The sequence below is a fragment of the Rhincodon typus genome, chromosome 18 (genome assembly GCF_021869965.1).
Source record: "Rhincodon typus isolate 14 chromosome 18, sRhiTyp1.1, whole genome shotgun sequence".
Taxonomy (NCBI): Eukaryota; Metazoa; Chordata; class Chondrichthyes; order Orectolobiformes; family Rhincodontidae; genus Rhincodon; species Rhincodon typus.
In genome coordinates this window covers 36,725,460-36,745,150 of record NC_063349.1, presented here as the reverse complement: position 1 = coordinate 36,745,150, position 19,691 = coordinate 36,725,460, and the positions used below count along the sequence as shown (strand labels likewise).

General features: G+C 40.5%; 1 protein-coding gene across 1 annotated transcript in view; it reads left to right on the top strand.

Annotated features, from left to right (window-relative positions):
* Positions 1-19,691, top strand: part of tbc1d30 (TBC1 domain family, member 30) — a 67,079-nt gene extending 47,388 nt beyond the window's left edge. Inside the window, exons 9-14 of the mRNA XM_048607913.1 lie at positions 10,486-10,489; positions 11,159-11,271; positions 11,686-11,822; positions 14,272-14,481; positions 16,140-16,211; positions 18,569-19,691. Coding sequence (XP_048463870.1) covers positions 10,486-10,489; positions 11,159-11,271; positions 11,686-11,822; positions 14,272-14,481; positions 16,140-16,211; positions 18,569-19,332 — 1,300 coding nt within the window. The 3' untranslated portion in view covers positions 19,333-19,691. The remainder of the gene's footprint in view (positions 1-10,485; positions 10,490-11,158; positions 11,272-11,685; positions 11,823-14,271; positions 14,482-16,139; positions 16,212-18,568) is intronic.

Below are 19,691 nucleotides of genomic sequence, written 5' to 3'. Positions count from 1 at the left end.
TGACTCTGATTTCTCTCCACAGATGCTGCCAGACCTGCTGAGCTTTTCTAGCAATTTCTGTTTTTGTTTCATATTCTATGAGGTCCACCTATCTGACCTCATTACAAACATTACATCCCTCCTCCCTGAGTCTGAGGACATCGGCCAGTTCTTTATCTCGTAGCACCTCCAGGGGTGTTTTAGCACTGGGTCAGGTTCCTCTGACTCTGCTTCGGATATGGGCAGCATGTAACACACAGTAGCTCCCTCTTCTGCCCAGAGCATCTCAGAAGAAATTCATTCACTTCAGGTGGCAAAGGCATCAAGGCGGCAATGCCACCGTGTCGATCTCAGATTCCGAGGTCTCTTCAATGCTTGCAGCAGAGGGAGAACCCATGGGTTCTGCCAGCCATTCTGACTGTCCAGAGGAGGCAGGCATGTTTTGTTCCCTGCCATTTGCTAGTTTGCAGCTTTCATTTGGTCCATGTGTTTGTTCAGGACTGTTGCACATACCCAAACTTTACGTGTCATTGGACCTGATGTCGCATCGATCATGCCTCTTACCCACGCAGGGCCATTCTCATGGTTCCTACACAAAACTGCATACTCTGAAATAAATGATCTCTCTTGCTTAGCGGAGTCTTGTATCCGACATTGGCGCTCCTCATGCCGTGTCACTGCGACACACCACCCCCACCCCATCCCCCTCACCCCCCACTACTTCCGGGAGGATCAGATATAACCTGGTGCTGAGTCTTCTCCCCGTTAACATCTCTGCTGGAGCTGTCCCTGCAGTTGCATGAGGGGCAGTTCAATAATCAAATAGGAGCTGGGACAGTTTGGTATTGAGAGAAGCTGTAGGCTGTTTCTTTAAGCCTGCCTACAAAGTTTGAACTGCTCTTTCTGTCACACCATTGGATGAAAGATGGTACGGAGCTGTCCTTGTATGTTAAATGCCATTTGACTTTAGGAAATACTCAAATTTCCTGCTTATAAACGATGGCCTGTTATCTCTGACCAATACTTCCAGGAGTCCATGTATTGCAAAAGATGTGCATAGTTTTTCTATCGTCATCCCTGTGTTTGATGAATGCACGTCCAGCCACTTTGAGTGAGCATCGACAATGACTAAGAACATTGAGCTCAAGAAAGCACCTAAATAGTCGACATGTAACTGAGTCCAGGGTTTACCCAGCCATTCTCACGAATGCGTGGGAGCTGCTGGCGGCAATTTTTGTCCTTGTTGGCACTCTGGGCATTGCCCCACCAATGCAGCATTTATTCCTGGCCACCAGACGTAACGTCTCACCAACATTTTCATTTTGGAAACCCCCGGATGACCCTGATGGAGCTCAGCCAGTATCTGGAGGTGACCGTTGCTCGGGATAATCACTCTTGCTCCCCACAATAATATGCCATCCCCTACTGTGATCTGGTCTCTCTGGGTCCAAAAAAAGGTTTCCATTCTGGTTGTGAAAGCACTTTGGTCTCCACCATCATCACCAGCTGTTTCGGTTTTGTCGGGTTGGACCTTTCTGTGACCAAAGTCTGATATTGTCAGCTGTGACTGGAAGTACGTCCAAAACATTTGAAACCATTATGGACTCTTCCAGTGGCGGTACCACCGGCTGTGTAGCTGTCAGCAGGAGGCGGCTCAACACATCCGCATTTACTACTTGGCCTCCCAGACAGTATTTCAACTTGTAACTATATGCACTTAGTATTAGAGCCCACCACTGAATTTGGTCTGAAGTTATGGATGGCACTTCCTTGTCCTATTTAAGTAGACTTAGCAGGATTTTGTAGTCTGTTATTATTACAAATTTACATCTGTAAAGGTATTGGTGGAAGTTACTTTCTCCAAATATGACTGCCAAACCTAGCTTCTCTATCTGGGCGTATTTATGCTCAATATTAGCCAAAGACTTGGATGCATACACTTTTGGGCGTTCCTCTCCATTGGGCCACCAATGAGCTAATGCTACCCCAATGCCAAATGGGAAAGCATCGCATGTCAATATCAGATCTTGTTTGGGATCATAGTGCGGCAAGACCTTAGAGGATGATAGCTGTTTCTTCACTTCCCTGAAAGCTATGGCTTGGCTACACAACCATTTCCAAGGCTGACCCTTATTTTTTTTAAAAAGTTGATGCAAAGGTGCCAGGATGGAGGCCAAGTTATGTATGAACTGGCCATAATGATTCACTAGGTCAAGGAAAGACCTAAGCTCCAGTACAGACATGGGAGTTGGGTCATCTTTGATCATCCTTACTTTACAAAGGCTGTAACTCAGTCTTGTCAAATCTGTAACCTAAGTAGATCACTTGGGGTGTCTGGAACATACAATTTTCCCTTCTAAGGCCTGCCTGGGAGAAATGTCTAAGGACTATATCCAAGTTCTCTAACTGCTCCTTATTGGTCTTTCCTGTTATCAGCACATGTTCTAGATAAATGGCGACCTGGAATAGCCCTTGTAAAATGTCCTCTGTTTTCTGCTGAAAATTTGCACAGGCTGACGATACCCCAAATGACAGTCTTGTATGTTGGTACAAAGCCTTCTGGGTATTAATTGTAGCATACATCTGGCAATTTTCATCTAACTGCAACTGCAAGTATGCGTGGCTCATGTTCGGCTTTGTGTAGGCCATACCCCCTGCCAGTTTTGTGTATAAATTCTCTATGCAAGAGATTGGGTATTTATCCAGCCACAAAAAAGTGGTTTACCATTTGTTTAAAATCCCCACAAAGGCAAATTGACCCATTGGGCTGCATAATTAGTATGACTGCCCATTCTACAAACTGGACTAGTTTGATGATTCTTTCCCTTTCCAACTTTCTGATTTCTGCCTCTACTTTTGCACTGGATGGGCCTTGCAGAATTGTCGATTTGCTTCCTGGTCAACATGCAAGGTGGCCTTGGCCCCATCGATAGTCCCTGGACCTTCCTGAGAAACTTCCGGGTATTTAATTAGGTCTTCACACAGGCAACCATTTTCTTGTAAAAAAATGTTGAGCCAATCTAGGTGACACTTTCTCAACCAATTTCGCTACGTCAAGCTTGGGCCTGAGCCTTTTACTACAATCAATGGTAACTGAACCAGCTGCTTCTCATAAGAGACCAGAACCAAAGTTGTACCTTTAATCTGCCAAGGTTCCCTGGTATAGGTTCTCAGTCTAGCTGAGACCTTCCGCAAACTTAAGGGCTAGAGTCCAGAGCGAATTTTGTTAAAGACTAGTTCTGCGATCACTGAAATGGTTGCAGCAGTGTCAACCTCTTTTAGAACCTTTAACCAAATGTTTATTTTGATTTGTTCTGATTTGGATGTTGCTAAGCAATTTAACTGTTCCAAACCAAATATTGGTGGACATTTCAGAGTGTGTGCTCTCCTGGATACAGCCTATGAATTCTCAGACTCAATTTAGATCTTGTGGGTCTCTTGCTGTCTCGAGTCTGCATACCGACAACAACTTGATGGCTTGCTGGCCTGGATCCTGAAGAAAATTTTAAACATTTGGCTGAGGCTTTGGTTTGTTTTGGGATTTTGCTGTGGGCTGACATAAAGTCCCTCTGTTCACAATATGTCCTGAGTGAGGCTATGCAACTGCCTTCACTCAAGTGCTGCTCCCCAAGCTTAGTCAGACTGGTGAGGATGTTCACTTCCATGAGAATACCCGGGTGCTCCAGTTTCCTCCCACAGTCCAAAGATGTGCAGGCTAGGTGGATTGGCCATGCTAAATTGCCCATAGTGTTCAGGGATGTTTAGATTAGGTGGATTATAGGGGAATGGGTCTGGGTGGGATGCTCTGAGGGTCGGTGTGGACTTGTTGGGCCAAAGGGCCTGTTTCCACATGGTAGGGATTCTATGAAAATAAAAACCGAAAGAACTGCGGATGCTGTAAATCAGGAACAAAAACAAAGTTGCTGGAAAAGCTCAGCCGGTCTGGCAGCATTTGTGAAGGAGAAAACAGAGTTAATGTTTCGGGTCCAGTGACCCTTCCTCAGAGCTGGGATTCTGTGAAGTCTATGAATTACTCATTGCTTTTCATCAGCCCCGATGTCATTTGCCTGGAAAAAATAACATTCTTTCCAAATATGTAGCTCAGTCTTCGGCAGGATCGAACGAATCAAGCTTCACAAGTAACAGCATGATGGCAGAAATGCTTACCCTGATTCAAAGATGATAGTTCTGAGTGAATTTCTTCAGGAGCACGCTTTGCTGTCGGCACCACTGAAATAACTTCACAGAGGCCAGTATCTGTCACCAATTCACCCTTTATTTACTCGTGGAAAGTCATTGACACTGGTCTGGCTTCCTCATGGACACTCCTGTTTATATCTGTCAGCCAGGGCTCCCTGATTGGACCAGATTAACAACCTCAATCAGGGAACTCGTATCCTATGAGGTCTACCAGGCTGACTGTTACAGTCACTACAGCCACCAATATTGACACATCTGTCTATAGTCACTATTTTGGCAAGTAAGAGGTGGAAAAGCAATCTTGATATCATAGTTGTAGGTTTATACCTATGTGAGTCATAAGTTCCATGAATGGAGAGGAGAAATAGGTAACAGGGAAGAAAAAAATCGTCTTTTATAAAACCTGAAATCATTACAGTCAAAGAATGGACTCTGATCTAACAGTTCAAAAAGCAGTGAGGATAAAATGTTGTAAAATCCTTTCCACAAACATGATGAATTTGTGATTCCTGTACCCTGGAGATGGTCAGTAATAATGACATTTATATCATCAGTCAAGAGCAAACAAGTCAGTGTCTGAAAGGAAGCATGGCTTCCTGAGTAATACATGATAATATTTTCACAGAAGGCGTATGCCTTCCTTTAGATTTAGGAAGCTAGCTCTTGATTATTCTGGGAAAAGAAATGGAGATGAAAGTCTGTAATCATGTGCTAGTGTGTAGATCAGCTATAAGAAGGTCAGATTTAACTTACTAAATAACAAAATTAATGGTCTGTTGTTTATCTTGCCCTTTGTGTTCCTGTGAGCTCTATCTGGCTGAGCACTGTTGGTACCTCTACTGAATTGGGCAATGTATGGGAGAAATTGCAGCCATTTGAGCACATTTTTAATGTAAAAACTGAAGCCACACATGGAGCTTATCAATGGTGTTTATCCTACAGAAGTAAGGTTTTATCTTAATTGTTCATGATGAGTCACTTATTACTGTCTGAGTTTGACATATTTGCATCTACAAGTGTTTGGCAGTTCAGTATTTCTTTTGGTAATCTTACAGATCTATGTTCGTAGAGTCATACAGCTCTGGAAACAGACCCTTTGATCCAACCAGTCCGTGCCAAACATAATCCCAAACTAAACTGGTCCCACCTGCCTGCTCCTAGCCCAAAACCCTCCAAACTTTTGCTATTCATGTACTTATCCAAGTGTCTTTTAAGGTTGCAACTGTGCCCGCATCCATCACTTCCTCAGGAAGTTCATTCCACACACGAACCACCCGCTGTGTAAAAAATTTGCCCCTCATGTCTTTTGTAAATCTCTTTCCTCTCATCTTAAAAACATGTACCCTAGCCATGAAAACCCCATCCTAGGAAAAGGACACTTACCATTAACCCTATCTATGCTCCTCATGATTTTATTAACCTCAATAAGGCCACCTCTCAACCTCTGATGCTCCAGTTAGTGAAATGGGTAGGAACTGTCCTAAGACATCTTTCTCAAGAGTACAAGAAGGATGTAGTGGACTGGAAAACTAAGATTCCATTCAGAGTTTATGGTTGATATCTCAACGGGGTCTGGGGAAATGGGCTGTGTTGAGATTTCTGTGATGGTCACAATTGAATGAGAAGTCCAGTGGGCTGATGTGGACGTCAGGTGCACATCACTTCACTTTTTGACAAGCAGCAAGGCTTATACCTCGCCCAACACCTTGTTAGTGGTCTGGTATGCCTCTTAATATTCAGCTTCCTACCTTGCCAATGCACCAAACAACTAGACAGTGAGAAAACTTGACATAGAATTCAGATTGGTTACCTGATGAGTTCAACTTACTACTTACTCTGAAAAAACTTTGTGTTAGACACCAGGTATCAACATCACAGGGCGCAGCCCATAGGAACTGGCCACTTAGAGTCATAGAGATATACAGCACAGAACAGATCCTTCGGTCCAATTCAACCATGCTGACCAGATACCCTATATAAATCTAGTCCCATTTGCCAGCATTTGGCCCATATCCCTCTAAACCCTATGAATAGTCATATACCCATCCTTTTCTGAAGAAGAGTCCTGACCCGAAACATCAGCTTTCCTGCTCCTCTGATGCTGCCTGCCCTGCTGTGTTCCTCCAGCTCCACACTGTGTTATCTCTGACTCCAGCATTGACAGTTCTTACTATCTCTGAGTGAGATATACCCATCCAGATGCCTTTTAAATGTTGTAATTGTACCAGCCTCCACCACTTCCTTTGGCAGCTCATTCCATATATGCATCACCCTCTGTGTGAAAAAGTTTCCCCTTAGGACACTTTTGTATCTTTCCCCTCTCACCTTAAACCTATGCCCTCTAGTTTTGGACTCCCCCCACCGTGCCTATTTACCCTATCCATGCTCCTCATGATTTTATAAACCTCTACTTGTACTCCATTTCCTTGAACATTAACATCCAATATGTGCCAGCCTCTCAGAACCCTCATGGGACATCTCTGACCCTCTCAGGGTGATAAGTCAAATGTCGGGCAGCCCACCTCACACCTTTCTGCCCTATTGTGGGCTGTTTTACTCCTGAAATGAGAGAAAGGCAGGTGTTATGGGAGATAAAAATGGGTGACGTAGCTGTTATTTTTGATGAAGGTGGAAAAGTGTCTTGAGTGAGTGTTTAGGTAGTGCAGAGAGCGTGCAGGGTGGAGGTGTTGGGGGTTGGGATGAGTAGGAGCAAGAGAGGGAAGATGTAGCAGGCAGTAGTGAGAATGGTAGGGCATGGACCATGGTGGAATGTGGGTATAGTAGCATAGATTGAATGTATCAGAGAGAAGACAGTGGCATTTACATTGGCAGAGTGGAGAAGATTGAAGTTCTTCTGAGTGCTAGACCTTCCTCCAAATGGCTGAGACTGCTTTAATCTGGTTGGCAACATCGGATCAGGCTGGCATAGTTTGTGTCACGGCCTCCATTGCTAGTTTTGGGGGAAGAGGAAGTCCCACTTCTGCAGTATACCATCCAGCAGCACCTCCAGGCCCCTGCTGACAAAGCAAGACCCCAATTTCCCCCATGTCTGCCATGTTCAGGGCAATTATCAGGAACCATACAGGGCAGCACTGGACTGACAGTGCTGTCTGGGTACCCCGTGGACTTATAAAGATGCTGTGGGTACAATGGATACCAGTGAATTCCAGAGTGGCAAGTTCTTCCAGGAATAGCACATGGTAAGATGAAGCCGAAATGGAACATGAGAGATGCCATGGTGGGAGTAGGTAGTTAAGGAGATGCGCTTGTTAGGATACAGTGAGAAGGCTTAGCCAGGCTCACGGCAGAATGTTCTCCAAATGTACGATTCGGTCCAACATCACTGTGGGCGCAAACTTTTTTTTAGCATTATGTATCTGTAAATTGAACATTGACTTTGCCATATCATTTCTAGATGAAATTTTGAGAAATGAAAATGTAGTAAAGTGTAGATTAATCTGTGTTATGGTTTGTCATAGAATCCTTACAGTGTGGAAGCAGGCCGTTTGGCCCATCAAGTCCACACCAACTCTCCGAAGAATATTCCACCCAAAACCCCACATATCCCTGTAACCCTGCATTTCCCATTGCTAATCCACCTAGCCTGCACATTCTTGGACAGCAATGTAGCAAGACCAATCTATCTAACCTGCACATCTTTGGATTGTGGAAGGAAACCCATGCAGGGACAGGAAGAATGTGCAAATTTCAAAAACAGTCACCTGAGGGTGGAATTGAACCAGCGTCCCTAGTGCTGTGAGCCATCATGCTGCCTTATGTTAATAATGTGACGGTTGTAGGAAACATCTTAGCAGGGCCACTCATTTTACTGGAAAGGTGGACTAATTCATTGTAAGCAATAAATTACTAAAATGCCAAGCCACCAATGTAATAAAATTAAATTTGACTTGCTTCTATAACGTTAATTCTTGGGAAGATCAATATTTTCACATGATATAGATAAAGTAATCATTAAGTTGTCAGAGGAAAGCAAATATAATAATGGAAATTGATCTATAATACACCAGTCAAAATCTTGGAATCCTATATAATAAAAACAGCATTCAGTCACCATCTGTTATAGTGCTTTTAAGCAGAATCCAGATGATGTTTGGCAACAGTTATTGAATGATCCATTCATCATTTCCATTTTAAGGCACCCTACGGGTTCTCTTATTAACTTCTGGTTTTTAGCAATTTTCTTCCCAATCCATATTGTGCATACTTTTTAAAATAGTTGATTTGTGACTCACAAAGTTGAATGAAACATTCCAAGGAATACTTCTGTGAAATTCAATATTCATCCTGCTTGGCTTAATGCAGTACAAAACATCATGGCCAATTCCACCAGTGGGAAAAAAAATTCTTTCTCAAGTTCCCACACTCTGAGCTGACATGGGAGATTCAATATGAAATAATAAAATGATTACAACATGAAAGGAAGCCTTTGGTCCATTATGTCTATTTCAGCGCTCTCCAAGGATATCTCATCTCACTGCTTTGCCTTTTTACGTAGCCATGCTATATTTTCTGTAATTATCTTTCAAAGGCCTTGATTGAATTTTCCTCCACCAGGTTGTCAAGCCATGCGTTCTGTTTTTATTGTTTCATGAACTTATCAGTATTACTGGCAAAGTTAGAATTCCATGTTTATCCCTAGTTACCCTTGAGAAGGTGTTGGAGAGCCACTTGCTTGAACTGCTGTTGGCCCAACCTTATCATGTAGACTACAGTGATATTAGGAAAAGAGGTCCATTGTTTTGATACAGCAACAGTAAAGGAATGGCAATATCATTCCAAGCCAGGATGGAGTGTATATTGGAGAGGAACTTGCATGTGGTATGTCTGTTTTCCATGTCTTTCTTGATTGGAGAGGTCATAGGTTAAAAAGGTGCTATTGAAAGAGGCTTGCAATTTGCAGTATCTTTTATAGATGGCTTATATTGCCGGTGTGATTGTGTTGGAGGGAGTGGACATTGGAGCTGGTGGATAGAGAATAAAGAATGGCATGGATAGATTGGAAAGTATGAGTCTTTTTTCCCAGGGTGGAGAGTTAATTACTAGGGGACACATGTTCAAAGTGCAAGGGGGAGAGTTTAAAAGAGATGTGCAAGGCTAGTTTTTCACACAAAAAGGGTTAAATGCCTGGAACACATCAGAGGAGATGGTAGATGCAGACATAATAGCAGCATTCAAGAAGCACATGGATGAATACATGAATAGGAAGGGAATAGAGTGTTATGGATCCTGTAAGTGAAGACAGTTTTAGTATGGAAGGGCAAAATATGTCGGCACAGGCTTGGAGGGCTGAAGGGCCTGTTCTTTGTTTCTTTGAATAGGGTGCCAGTCAAGTGGTTTCTTTGTCCTGTATGGTATCAAGCTTCTTGATTGTTGTTGGAGCTGCACTAATCCAGACAAGTGTGGGACATTCCATCACACTCCTGACTCGTGGTTTGTTGATGATAGTGAGGGTTTGAGATGTCAGGAGGTGAGTTATTTGACGCAAAATATTCAGCTTCTTACTTCCTGTTGAAACCACAGCATTTATAAGGCTGGTCCTGTTCAGTTTTTAGTTAATGATAACCTCCAGGATGTTGATAGTGGGGGATTCAGTGATGGTGATGGCATTCAATGTTAAGGGGCAGTTCTGTGCCTTTGAGAAGCTGTTTGACACAAATATTACACGTAACTTATCAGATCAAACCTGAACGTTATCCACATTACATGTTGCATGCAAATGCTGTATAATCATCAGCCAACATCTACACTTGACATTATGATGGTGGGAAGATTGTTGGCGAACCAATGAATGTCATGTGGCCTAGGACACTACCTAGAAGAGCTCTTGCAGAACTATGTTTTAGGCCAATCCTCAATGGCATTTTGTGGTTAATATTCTAACCAGTGGTGAGCTACCCCCATTCCCATTGATTTAATATTGCTATGGTTCCTTGATGCCTCCAGTGTGCCACTGTGCTACCACTTTTTTGGTGCTGGTTATAGTATAGATATTTTTGAATCAATCTGTTCAGATATGACACCCCTGGAGCAGACTTGAACCCAAGCCTTCTAGCTCAGAAGTAAGGACACTACCACTGCACTACAAGAAGGCCTGTCTGGTTATAATATAGCTTTTTTTTAAGAAAAATTAGGAACAGGTGTAGACCATTCAGTTCTTAAGCTTGGTTCACCTTAATCTGTGACTAGCTCCATCATTTGCTTTGATTCCATAACCCTTAATACCCTTGCCTAAAAATCTATCGTACAGTAATAGAAAAGTAAGCTTAACCCAATCTCACTTCTTAGGTTTGTGAGTTTCAAATTTTTACTACCCATCGAGCAAAGGGATGTCATTTTTGATTTCACCCCAGACAGTCAAGCTCTAATTTTAAGGAATGCTCTAAGACAAATGAAATACTATCTATGTGCTTAGATCTTAAATACCTCAATTTCATCATCTCTTAATCTTCTATATGCAAAGGACTATAAGCCTTGTCCAAGTGACACAATCTCACAATTTCACCCTTTGGTGTTCTTTCCATGTCAGAGGTGTTCATGGATAATGTCAAAGTCCTCAAAAACAAATTATTTTCTCATATTTAATAATCCTAGCTCATTGGATAAGTCTGTTACCGAATTAAGTTTTGCTTGTAAATCCTCTGTTGCTGCCATCATAAAAGACCAGAACTGACCAGGACCAGGATTTAAGCAGTTAAAAAGTCACTTCAGCAGTGTAGATATTGCTTCCTCAGAAGAAAGACAAAGACATCAGTGGAAGGAGGAAATCTCTTTATTTGTTTTTCCTCCATCGATGTTTCCAATCATAAATATCAAACATTTTCTTTTTTAAAAAGTATAAATAGTTGTGTTTAAAGAGAAACAGTTTCTCATCTGGTATTCCAAAATACTCAATTGCATATTGCATGGGTTAAAAGTAGCCTTCCTACTGAGGAATCATGTTTCATTTCTTCTGTTATAGACTCTTTATTCAATGGCACCATTTCCCTTTCCACAACTGGCTGAACTGAGAGAGAAATACACTTATAATATCAATCCATTTCCGGCCCCTGTCAAGTCTTCAGAGTCACAACGGTAAGGGAAACTTCAATTATCCAAATAATGATAGTATTTATGCACAATGCATTAGGACAAAATTCAGTCTAATTACTAGCTCATAATTGGTGATAGATGTTGATTATTGATTATTCCAAATATTTAAACTGTGAAAATACTATTTTGTGATTTTTGATAATCTTAATACCATTAAATTCTTGATTTTCTGAATATGTTGCTTGTATAAAAGAAGTTAACTTTGCTTGTGATGTGATATGTTTCATTTTTCTGACTGTTTGCAGTGGTTTACACCCCTAGTCCTTGTAATTTTCAACACATGCAAACTATTGTCCTAAAGTATTCTAATATGCCCTATTTGAGATTTCACCATTTTTGAATAATGCACATTGTCTTATATTGGATTTTCTTCCTCTTTCCCAAAACGTGTCACAGAAATCTCGGTAAAACAAAAGACAGTGATGAAGAGATTGATTTGGATGATGATGATGTAACAGCTTCTGCAATTGGCTGCCTGGGACCATTCAGTCTTCTTGTACCAGAACTGCAGAAATATCAAAAACAAGACAAAGGTAATCTTTAACATGATTTTTAATTCTCCTTTTAGAAAGTGAAAGCATTGAAAGATTAGCAGCAACAAGAGCTGCTAGTTTTGATGATATGAGGTTAACAGAGTAACATTAGTGATGAAAGCAAAGTCACAACCAAAGTGCCCTAATAGACCCAATTCAGATTACTCTGTCAAACAACGGATTATGGTTCAGTTATGAAGATTTTGATGTTAGGTACACGTATCTTTTTAAAAATATTCATTCAGAGAAAAACAGCATACAAGAGGTAGAATTTAATATTTGAGATGTGAGGTCTTGCCTGGTAGAAGTCCTGCATTGCCTCAACTGAGGAAAGGCTGACGATGTAAAGTACCCATCAGGGATTGAGATAGTGTCACATTTCCCCAGAATTGAGGACCCGATGGAAATCAAATCCCCTGAGAACTGCAGCCAGTTAGAAGCTAGCAGCTCTACATTACCGTCATTGCCAACGGACATAGTAGCAGCTGCCAGTAATGCCTCCACCAGAAGGCCACGATCAAAGACAGAGCTCAGGCCAAAGGCAAGTAAAGCCAGAATGTAGGCTGAGTGGCAGGTTCTCAGGGAATGGCTCTCAGCTGGACTCCTGCTTCCCAATGCCAGGTTCCCTGATCAGCCACCAATTGACCTTGAATGATCCTCCTCCCACAGAAGCCACCAGATTTTCATTTTTGGCTCTCTGCAGAGTGGCTAGCCATACCCCCCTCATCCTTCTTTTGCCACTCGCTGAATACCAATTGCATGTGGGGGACAGCCTTTAAACGTGCATCAGTTTCCCACTTACTGTCCTCAGCTGACAACTGGATCAGAGTCTTTCCAGTGCAGACATTATCAGGAGGAGGCGGGAAAGTGGCTGTGTCCCCTCCCCACACCACCTCATTCGATTTAAATGTACCCATTGCCTGTAACCTTGCCTCTGGGGGAAGTGGGATGGGTACAGGATCATTAAATTCTGCTCTTAATTTCTTCTTACTGCAAGCCTTCTTGTTTTCCAAAACTGCCTTTGCGAAGTATGCGATAGACAAAAGTTTCATTAATCTCTCTCTCAGGTATATTCATTCAATTTCCATTTTTTTTTTGTCTCTAAGTTTGGACAGGCTGGTACTCAGCACTATTGTCTCGTTAGTAGATGAAGCCCAAATTAAATGACCAAAATACTATTAATTTACAACCTACTGAAATTAATGTAATAACATCATGTTGAACTGTGTGACTGTTTGAGGTATGGTTAAGTGGTGTACAAAAATACTTCTCAAACACCAAACTTTGTGGTGGCTAAATAGGCAGTTGGCCTTTGGAACAGTTGCTAGAAGTGAAAGCTGTTGGAAAGGGAATAATTAGAGGAAATTATTAGAATGGAATGACAAAAATTCTGAAAGCCTTCAGGGAAATCCAAATTGCATCTCAACCCATTCAGAATCTTCACCAAATTAAGGGGAATAGAGACTCAAAGTAAGCAGACTAAAAGAAAGAAAAGGAGATCCAAGCTATAGGCATCAATTTTCAGGCAAGTGACAAAACAGACACTTTCATTGATGCCTGCTTAACTTGTAACATGAACTACTTGTGAGGGGGTAGCCCTTTTCACACACAGTTCTCATCTGTGTAGGTAAGAGTTACAGTATATTCATGTTTAAGACAGCAGTTTGCTGTTAGATTAGATACATCACCCCTATACTGCATGGTCACTGCAGATATTCTTGCACCAATTAACATCACTTTGCCTCAGTGACCAGGAATTTAGATTGCACTCCGCTGCTGTAACTTCTTCAAACGTTTGGCAGAAACCCCATTAAAACTTATGAACAGGATTTCTATCATACTTCCGTTAGTGGAGTTGAAACAGCACTGTTTCAATCTGTGGACAGATTGTCCGTTGATCCAAACTCGATATAGTTCCCAGTAGTCACTGCCAAATAAGTACGCCAGGAGTTGTGCGAAGAGAGCATGAGAAACATGCATATGATTGCTTTTGCTTTTCACTGAAAACTACAATGTATGCAACTTTAAAAAAAAATTCCATTGTCATTCTTGCAAGCAAGCAATATTTCTAACCAACTAGGACATTTTACAAAAGTTGAAGCCTTTTCACATGTATTGATGAAACAAGTGATTGTTTTATGTGGATGATTTGTTTCTTCTGTTAATGTGAAATGGAATAATATTTGTTAATCAAGCCTTGTCACCCTTATCAGCTTGTGTAAATTCGACAATAGTTTTACAGTACATTTATAAATATGCTGTAATATTGTGTTTGCAGTCACTTTCATTTTGTTTCTAACTCTGTAGACCATTTCCAGGTACCATAAATGTTACTATTTTACTGATGAAATCTACAGTTTGACCTTCCATCAAGCCTGAGTGTGACAGAAATGTGAAACATATTATAGAAGTTTAAACTTTTCCATTTTTCTGGTTGTTAATTCTCCAGATCAGCAAGATGAACAAATCCTGAAATCGAGCAACATAGCCGAGCTCAGCCCTGGGGCGATTGATGCGAGCCGCAGTGAGCACCACTCTGTCTTTAACAGCATGATGATGGAACGCATGACAACTGATATCAATGCACTGAAACGACAGTATGTTAGGATGAAGAAGAGGCAACAGCAACAACAAGCCCATCTCATCTTCATTAAAGCAGGTAAAGGATCATTCAGAATCACAGCTGCACTTCAAAACCATTTATAGGACTTTATCAGATATTTAATTTATACTGATATATACATTGACCTACATATAGGTAGATCAGAAGGCCACTAATTCAACACTCATTCCTTGGTGGGTTCTTATCTCTACCAGTGGATGAAATGAATTAATTGTTCTGATTCCTACTGAGTGTCTCTACTTGTTAGAAAATTCAAATATTTGGAATCGAATGAGAACAGGAATAAGCTTAACTTCTTTAAAAAAAATTAATTTGTGGGATATGTGTGCCATTACCTGTCACAGAATTTATTGCCCATCCCTAATTTCCCAATGTCCAGTTAGTATTCAACTACATTGCTGTGGATGTGGAGTCACATGTAGGCCAGACCAGGTAAGGATGGAAGTTTTCCTTCCCTAAAGATCATTGGTGGACCAGATGGATGTTTACAGCAATCAACATTTAGGTTAGCTTTTAACTCTAGAATTTTATTGCATTCAAATATCACCATCTGCCATGGCAGGATTCAAATCAATGTCTCCAGAACATTAGCCTGGCGTTCTACATTACTAGTCCAGTGGCATTATCTCTAGAACACCACCTTAACAATAGCACTTGCCTTCATTGGTCAGTGAATTGAGTATAGCTCTCATATTGTGGCTGTACAGGGTATTGGTTAGGCAATTTTTTGAATACTGCATTCAATTCTGGTCTCTCTTTTATGGGAAAGATGTTATTAAACTTGAAAAGGTTCAGAAAGGATTTACAAGGATGTTGCTAGGATTGGAGGCTTTAAGCTGTAGGGAAAGGCCGAATAGGCTGGGACTCTTTTTCTCTGGAGCTTCAGAGGCTGAGGGGTGACCTTTATAGAGGTTTATAAAATCATGAGGAGTATGGATAAGGTAAAGAGACAAGGTCTTTTCCCTGGGATGGGGGAGTCCAAAACTAGATAGCATAGGTTTAAGGTGAGAGGGGAAAGATTTAAAAGGGACCGGAGATGTAACCTTTTCAATACAGAGGGTACTGCATGTATGGAATCAGCTGCCAGAGGAAGTGGTGGAGGCAGGTACAGTTACAATAATTAAAAGGCATCTGGATGGGTACATGAAGAGGAAGCCTTTAGAGAGATATGGGCCAAATGCTGGCAAAAGGGATTAGGTCAGTCTAGGATATCTGGTCGGCATGGACGAGTTAGACTGAAGAGTGTGTTTCCATGCTGTATAACTCTATGACCTTTCTGCTGGTTGCTGACACTTACTGCCTGGGCTAATAAATGAAGAAAAGCCTTTTAAATAAGGTCCTAGATTGTAGAATAAAAACAAATTTCTTGGAGAAACTCGGGAGGTCTGTCGGTATTTGTGGAGAGAGAAACAGAGTTAACATTTCAAGTCCAATGTTGGACTGTGAAACATTGTCCATTAAGGGTGGATGATTTTCATGGAAGAGAAATGGTGAAAACTGGCAAAGTGTAAATGTCTGAATGCGCACCTAGTGCAGGAAATTGCTGGTTAAAAATGACAGCGAGGCATCTAAAACAAGGCATTTCCAGAACAATAACACCAATTTTAGTATATGGAGGATTTCTGCTTACCATGCTTGCAATATACACACTGATCATTTTGTCCAGTTTTTACATTTTCTGTTTCTTTTATCAGGAACAGAAGATGAAATTAATCCTGGGATCATCCCAGATCCTAGGAACAAGCTGAATAATGCTATTGAAAGAAGTTAGTGTTTTATAATTTTATTTTATTATTTCTTCATATTATAGTTATATATGGAGGTACTAAATGTGAAAACACCAAAAGTAAATTAACTTCTTTTCCTTTCCCTGTGGTGCACAATCTTTTCTGTCTTTCTTTCTCTTTTTCATTGAAACATCTTTTTTTTTCCATATATCAGTATCTCTTCTATGGAGCAACTCATGGAAATTTAATGTACTTTCAAGTCCTACTTATCTTGCATTTTAGGGCTTACACATGTTCAACCATCTAATCATATTTTTGGATCTAAGGCTTTCTAATGTAATCATTGCTGGCCCCAGCCTTGTTTCCAGGTGCAATTTCAACAAAATATCGCTGAGCTCCAGGCATCAGAGATCACTTCCAAAAAGGGTGGTCACCTTTGGCAAAGACACAGAAAGAGAGAGAGAGAGAGAGAGATGATCAAGGAAGTGGAAACAGGTTCTCTCACTTTTAATACGAACGTTTCTCCACCTGTATAAAAGCAGTACAGAGAGAGGTTTGATGATCATACAAGGTTATGGCGGGTAACAGAATCCAGTGAATGTTCGATGAAATGAATAATAAAGCATATCTATCACTTAACAATTATATTTCACTCCACTCTCATACTTTAAATTGTGATCTTGAATTCTCATGATTTATTAGGATGTCCTTTACAGTTCATCGTAACCCAAAGTTGTTCTTACACTCATATCCATAATGTATTTGTGCTTAAATAGTCTCCCATTTAATGCATCCGCGTCTTGGCTGACATTTGAGGGATTACTGCATGATTATAACTAATATCTATTTCTCATATTTTTCTTCATGCTTTTTGCCCTCTTTCTGTTGGAGATGCTATCCCACAAGAAGATTGTGAACATAAGATTTCATTCATATCCTTCCTGTTCTTATGTCATTTGGGTCTTCATTTCTAATTAATTCACCCTTCTATGGACCGCCCACAAGATATGTTAACTGAAGAACTGCCAATTTTTTCCCTTTTGAAAGTAGTTTTACTAAAGCTCAACAGGAAGTAACATTTGATATCTTTCCAGTGCAAAAAATAACAGCCACAGATGAACAACAACACTCCTACTGTTCTTAATCTTTCTTGGTGCTTTGCGCACATTCAGAAAATGCCATCAGTCTCTGGTCTTCTCTTAAATATGGTTCAATCCATTTCTCATATTTATGCTGACTCTCTGTAAAGGCTATTGAACTAGCAGCAATCTCTTCCCTTTACCCCACAGACCTGCAATTATTTTTCTCCTCAGATCACTGTTCAATTTCTTTTGAAAGCCCTGATTGAAGCTACTCTGTCCACACTGCTCAAGATTCTGAACAACACATACAATTTTGAACACCTCTATCAAGTCTCGTCTTTCATCTCTCAGGAAGACAGCCCTAGCATCTCCAATCCAGCCATGTCACCTTGAAGTCTTTTGTCCCCAGCATCAGGATTTCACATGGCTTATTACCCATTTTCTATATCCCAAGACTTCAACTATTTATGCACATAAATTCAAAGGTATCTCGACATTTGCACCCCCTTTAGAATAAAACATTATTTTCTTCATTCTCCCTACCAAAATCTATCATTTCAAATTTCTGTGCATTAAATTTCATTTTTATGTCTCTGCCCATTCCACCAGCCAATGAGTTCTCAAAGTTTACCAGTATCCTCTCATGGTTCACAATACAACCAAGTTTTGTATCATCTTCAAATTAAGGTAGGGTCATTAACACAGATGAAGAAAATGAGTGGATCCCCACCCTATTCTTCCTCTACTCTGACCATTATAACTTCCTATTTTAAAATGCTTTTTGGTCAGTTTTGCCAAGTTGATACTTATTGTTGACAAATGTGTTTTATCTCTTTCTATCTATCTGCCTGTCTGTTTGTCTATCTATCTCTTTATCCATCTTTCTAACGTTCGCATCAGGAATATTCAGATTCAATTTTGAATCTTACCTCTGTCTCAACTTCAAAAGAACACCCGGATAATGTGAATTTCCCTATATACTTGAGTACATTTGCCAACTCATGCTGAATTGCAAGCATCAATGTGCTATGGCAATGTGCCCACCAGGATCTGAGTGAAATCTGATCTTACAGTGATGATGTAATATTTAATAAAAGTTCATCCAAAGTTTATTACATTACAATGTAATGGTATAATAAATAAGTGATTTATATTTTTTTTTACTTGAAGGTTTAGAATGAACATTGTGTCCCGAGTGTGATTTATTCTGAAAATTTCAGGAGAAATATAAAGATGGAGCTCTGCAGTCAGAGATTATGATTATTCCTGTCACTTATTGACTAGTGAGTTTTTTTTTTATTGTACATTTCACAGGTGAAGGGCCAGTCAGCACCATTCTCCCATCACAGACCAATCAGACTCCAATGATGAACCACTTACTTCTAGGGAAGAAATTGAGAACTACTAACAGAATCACCAGGAATGCTGTAATTCATGTCCCTGGGCCAAAAACCTCACAGGATGACATGAAGTCAAAGCTCAATTCTCCATGGCGCACTCACATTCGAGTTCATCGGAAAAACCTAGCAAGGATCAAGAACCAGCTGAGCTACGGTGATACCATAGGACTAATGGAGGATCACAGTGACATTATGAAACGGAAAAGTAATAAACCAGTAGAAGAATCATCTCTTAGCTCGACAGAAAACAATGAAGCTGACAAGAAAAGTACTGAGGATCGAATATCAGCACAAGCAGATGGACAATCTTCTGATCCAGTTTACAGGGATGCTAACGACAATGTGACTGTAGTTCAGCACCAGCTAAAAAGACTAGACTTAAGCCCGACTGACACAACTGCAACCGAGCCTCCCAGTCCATCACCAAGCCAAAGGTGCTCATCTGATTCTTCAGATTCCGAGAAAGGAATTTCGGATCTAGGGCACAGAACTAGCACTTTGAAGATTCAGACATTCAACCCTTTTCCTAGTGTTAAACCTCCCAGAAAATCAGCAGCAGCAAGAAATTTAGGATTGTATGGGCCAACTGAAAGGACCCCAACAGTCCATTTTCCCCATATGAGCAAAAAGGTTAACAGCACTGGAAACAACAAACTAAAGGGGACCAGGAAAGAATAAATAAGTTAGAATAATTCTGTAATGATCATTTTGTTATAATTTATTCTTAAATTAAAATGTTAAGACATTTTTTAATCATGTGCAATGTTAGAAGACGTACTTTCTGCAAATAACAGTTTTAAAAAAGTGGTTTGACAACCTAAAGTCAAATTTTAAAGTGTTGTTGTATTAAATACATTTTCCAGAAATTGAAGACCAATATTAGATGCACATAATGTGATATTTATGGGCAACTGAAGGAAAACAAAACAAAGCATGAAAGGTGATGTAGTATGAAATGATTTAAAATTCTCATAACTGCTGTCTTACCTATCGTTATTGTATAATGTAACAATAAAAAGTACTGTTTACAATTTCAA